The following is a 5000-nucleotide window of genomic DNA, read 5'->3' on the forward strand; positions in this document are numbered from 1 at the left end:
TTCGTCATCCTCCGCAGTGCGAGAAAATTCAGCGGCTTTAAATCCTCAACTTTCCACCCTTTACCTGTACCTTAACTCAAACCCTTGCCTTAACCCAAAGTACAAATTATGTCATATCTGTCTTTAAGTGTTAATGTATGAGAGAGTTTACCATAAAGTCTATTTTGAGTCTATCAACGACACAAAAGGTTAGTATTTTTTGACATGAGAAAGGTGTAACGAGTATGTCTAGTCTAAAATGCACGGATCCGCACAATATAGCATATATGGATGGATATTTATCTTAGACTAAGGTGTACATATATGTTTATATCAATCCCATGTGTATAGATATGAATCATAGGGAACATGTACAGTAATTATATAACACTTAAACACAGATGCAGGGATGATAATGCATCAGCCACCCATCTCTGTAGCTTCTCTGCTCAGCTGTAGATATCGGCCCTTGTGCTAATGGAACCACAGCCCACTCCTCTGGCTGAGATGTAAATCAACATTTACATTCTAGGTACATATTCCACAGCGTTCCACAGACTGCCTGGTGAATTATTATGCCCCAAAATGCCATTCATTAACTAGCCTTTCTGCAAAAGTATGCACAGGTATTATTAAGTGGTTCAAGTGTCATCCTTGTAGAAAGTGGGCGAAGACGATGATCTCGAGACAACTGATCACAGAACAGCACAATGCGGTTTATGGACTCTGTGTTGTGGGACCGTTGCTGTGTTCAAATGGTTTATGCACTGCGACAGCCTCTGAAAAAATCCCCTGCTCAAGTGAGGGTCTGAGGGTAGTGTGAGCACCAACACCACCCAGTGTGTACCTGACGTGCTACTGACTCACACAATGACGGATGGATTAAATAACTGATGAAATAAATGGCTCTTGTGCTGATTTTTCATTGTTCTTGGCTTTGAGAAAATAAAGCAGTGTTCAAGTTCCCCGCTCCCCTCTCTGTGAGACCTGGTAATGATGGCCATTGAGTCATGAAGTGAGAGACTCCCGCACCTCCTTATTTATGTGCTCATGTCAAGTTGACATTTTGGAAGAGTTAAGAATGAACCCCTGTTACGGTTGCCATGGACAAACACAGTCTTACACTGCGGAGACCAATACAGTGCTGGCGCCCTCTTGTGGTCATTGAAGAGTAGAGACCGAAAACATCTGTCATGCAGGCACATATTACAGCTTCAGCTGTATTAATTAGGCATTCATTAATCATTTTCTATAGCTAATCCATGACTGTACACAACACGACAGAACAAGGCCTTTTTGTATGTGGGTACCATTTTATTTCACAGCTTCAGTACACCAAAAGGATTGATGGTTGTGCTTCGTAATGTCCATAATGTTAAGAAATCCAATAAGGTCGACACACAAGTCAAATGAATTGGTATGGTTGGTTTTCCACTAACGCATAGACTTTGATCACACAAACTGCGGCTACTAGGCAACATAAACACACAGAGCAGACACACAGCAATGCACACACAACTAAGAGGGCACAAGTCGTTCCAGGACTGGGGAAGCATTCCAAACTGCAAAGGCTACGGGACCTGATAGATGAAGGTGAGACGAATGAGACACGAAGTGATGACCTAAAAGATAGAGTAAAATCCCTCTCTACCGACAACAACATCTAATGCTAACGCGCTACGATACAGTGTGTCTTCACATTGGCTTTTCCAGTGTTCAAATCAAAAGGACGTAAAAACAGCAACATATGTGGCATTCACCCCAACAAAAAAAAAAAACTGTGCTGCACACTACGTGGAAGGAACAGCATGACTACTTTTTTTATAAAACATTTTAAAATAAACCAAGTGACGGACGTGGTCCTTTATGGTCTAATAGCCACCGAAAATGACTAAGCAATGGAAGCAGGCCTGTAGGTTACGTACACTCTACAATGCCCATGTGAAACCTCTCTGGTCCGTGTCTATGTGTAGATTTTCCATTTACATTCACTAGAGCAAATGACATCCTGTCACACAGTATAAATATGATGGACATTCTGCAATACTGTATTTTTTCCCCTCACTCTGACAACTGAGACGCACTCCACTCCAGACCCTTTCCTAAACCTTAAACATTTCAAAGTTAGTCATTTCCTGTGACTGACTCCATGTTTTCAGCCTTTATTTAACACAGAGCCATCATAAACACACAGTCAACTTGTTTCCGTTTGGTCAACAACATCAACAATATTACATAACCATGGAGAACAGCAACTCTACATGTGGATTTTCCATACTATGATCTTATACGTGGTGAGTGATTGTAATAACCACATTTGGCATAATCTGGAGTAACTGCGTATGGTATAGAATGAGAGGGTACGATAGAGTGTAATGCTTCTATATGAACGCAAGCATATAGAAGACAGTGGGTACTTCCATGGCTTTCATCCCGAGGTTGGAGGTATGGGGCGTGTTTGAGAGGGGTCAGGCTGGAGAGAGTCAGAGTCTCAGAGGTCCAGCCTATAATCAGGTTTGTTCATGTCTCTGACGGCTTGGAGAAGGCTAGTAGGGGTGATGATGTCGTTCGATCCTTCATCACAGAGGGAAACATGAAACGAGAAGAGACACGGACGGTTATCAACAGAACAAAAGGGGAATACTTTCACCCTTTCAAGAGCCTCGTTCAGATCTTTAAAATGATTTCTCTTCTCTGACTTGATGAGGTGATAATGAGAGACAGTGGCAGGCAGATAAAGGTTGTGAAGCCTTCATGAATTTCAAGAGTTATCAGTCTCACTTTTAAGGGGAAAAATCAACAGCGTGTGTGTGTGTGTGTGTGTGTGTGTGTGTGTGTGTGTGTGTGTGTGTGTGTGTGTCTTTCAATCAAAGGACACTAGCCACGGCACAACAAGTGATGATGATGACACTGCCGAGCAATAGAGCAGGTGAGGCGAGCTGATTTTCAAACTACACTTCAGACAGACTGTCTAGTCTTGGTATAAAGTACGTGTCAGGGCCTGCAAGACAGTACTTAGAATTTGTTCCTAAACTATTCTTACTGTTCACTCAAATCTAAACTGTTTAAAAGAGTAAAGATGTACTGTAATTTCCTGACTATCAGCGTCGGGTTTGTACATTAATTTGATCACATTTCTACAGGAAAATATGGGTAGGCTATTTATGTAGTTGAATGAACAGCCATTTTGGCCAAATACAATCATTTTTGCTTTTTCACCAATTTCATAATTTTTTTTTTTTACATTTTATATCAGGACACAACCACAACAAGGAACCAAACTGAATACAGGAGGGTACACATGACAGAACCTGGAGAGAGAAACACAACAGTCAGGAAGAGACGCAGATACTAGGCACTAGGAGGTTCAGGAACTGGGACACAGTGGAATCTAGATCACATGCCTAAGTGCAAAGCAGGAACCATGTTGAGATTATATCAGAGTTTTGCTAACACATAGTCCCCAACCAGAGGACTGGCAGACCACAGCAATATAAAGCACAGAGAAGAAAGGCTTAGGGCAGAGTGACTGGAAGGACTAGGAGGGCTGGCTTTTTTTGGGAAGGGTCATGAGACTGAGAGAGAGGGAAACGTGACGGTCTAAGGCAAAGACAGGGAAGGAAAGGTCAAAGGTCAACACGTCCATCTACACATTTTCGTTCGTATTACTCGTATTGGTGCTCTCCTCTCCCTCTCAGTCCTCCTCCGGTTCCACCTGGTCTTCGGGGGCGGCGTTGGGGTCCAGGAAGTCCTGGTGCTGCAGGCCCTTGAGGTACTTCACCGGAGTGACTATGTGGGTGGAACCTGTGAGAAGACAGATGCTTCATGGTCCTGTCACGTCACGCAGAAACACTTAGGGCTGAACGATTAATTGCATTTGCGATTTAATCGCGATATGATAGAACGCGATTTTCTAACCGCAACGTCCGCGATTAAAAAACGTGGTCTAAAAAAAAATAAATAAATGTATTTAAAAAAAATAAATGTATTTTATTTATTTATTTATTTATTTTTTTAAGATGGTACATTTTGCACACAGTGTTTAAAAAGTGCATGCCTAGTGTTTATACTTAAAATGACTTTTTTTAAATTACTTAAATGCACAGTGGCAAAGCCACCGATTTGTTGTTCTTGTTTCTGTAATGAGCAGTTAAATAAAAATGTAAAATGTGGGAAAGAATATTTTACACTAAATGTATCTAATACTGTATTGTGTTGGTCATATTTAAATCATTCATTACGTTTTGTTGGGAAAAAAAAGAGGATAAAAAAAAAAATCGCATATTAAATCGCAATCGCAATATTTTGGTAAAAAATCGCAATTAGATTATTTTCCCAAATCGTTCAGCCCTAGAAACACTCATCATCTCTGTAAATATTCCAGGGAAAACGAGCAGTGATCCACATAGTGTGTTCAACCAGTCAACAACAGCTCCAAATCAGTGTGGCTCAAATGTGTTTCATGACTTCTCTCTCCAGATACCATATGCATCTGGGTGCGGGAGTAAACAGCAGAGGTGCTATGAGAAGCACTACATGGGTACATGAGAACTAGAAACAGCGTAGATTACCTCAAGAGCCTGATGGGGAAATAAGTGCTGAACTGGTAAGGTAATTTAAGATGATAGGCAAGTAGTGACAGAAAACATACTGCACAAGTTCTCTGTAAGTTACATCTTGACATCATGTAGGTAAAATACAGAGATCAAACAGACAACACCGTGGCGCCTAATATCAATGTCATGGATGCAACGATAAGGCAAAGCCTACCATTCCTTAACATTCAAAACTAAAAACGTATCACATGATTATTTAGCTTTTCCAGTTTTGCACAACTGTTTAGCAGCCCTGATCCAATCAGTATAATTGTACTACCTGTGCAAAAAGCTTCAACTTGTCTGTGGCACCAACTCAGCAAACACATCTAAACTCAAACCGCCACCTGCCTTTCCAGCATGACATTTCTAACACATCTAAACTCAAACCACTACCTGCCTTTCCAGGATGACATTCCTAACACA

At 41.1% G+C, this 5000-nt stretch overlaps 1 protein-coding gene across 1 annotated transcript in view; it reads right to left on the reverse strand.

Annotated features, from left to right (window-relative positions):
- Positions 1-1272: 1272 nt before the first annotated feature.
- Positions 1273-5000, reverse strand: part of LOC122130466 (syntaxin-binding protein 1-like) — a 19118-nt gene continuing 15390 nt past the window's right edge. The window contains exon 19 of the mRNA XM_042705187.1: positions 1273-2553. Within this exon, the coding sequence (XP_042561121.1) occupies positions 2471-2553 (83 nt within the window). The 3' untranslated portion in view covers positions 1273-2470. The remainder of the gene's footprint in view (positions 2554-5000) is intronic.

This window comes from Clupea harengus, unplaced genomic scaffold, assembly GCF_900700415.2.
Source record: "Clupea harengus unplaced genomic scaffold, Ch_v2.0.2, whole genome shotgun sequence".
In the NCBI taxonomy this organism is placed as follows: Eukaryota; Metazoa; Chordata; class Actinopteri; order Clupeiformes; family Clupeidae; genus Clupea; species Clupea harengus.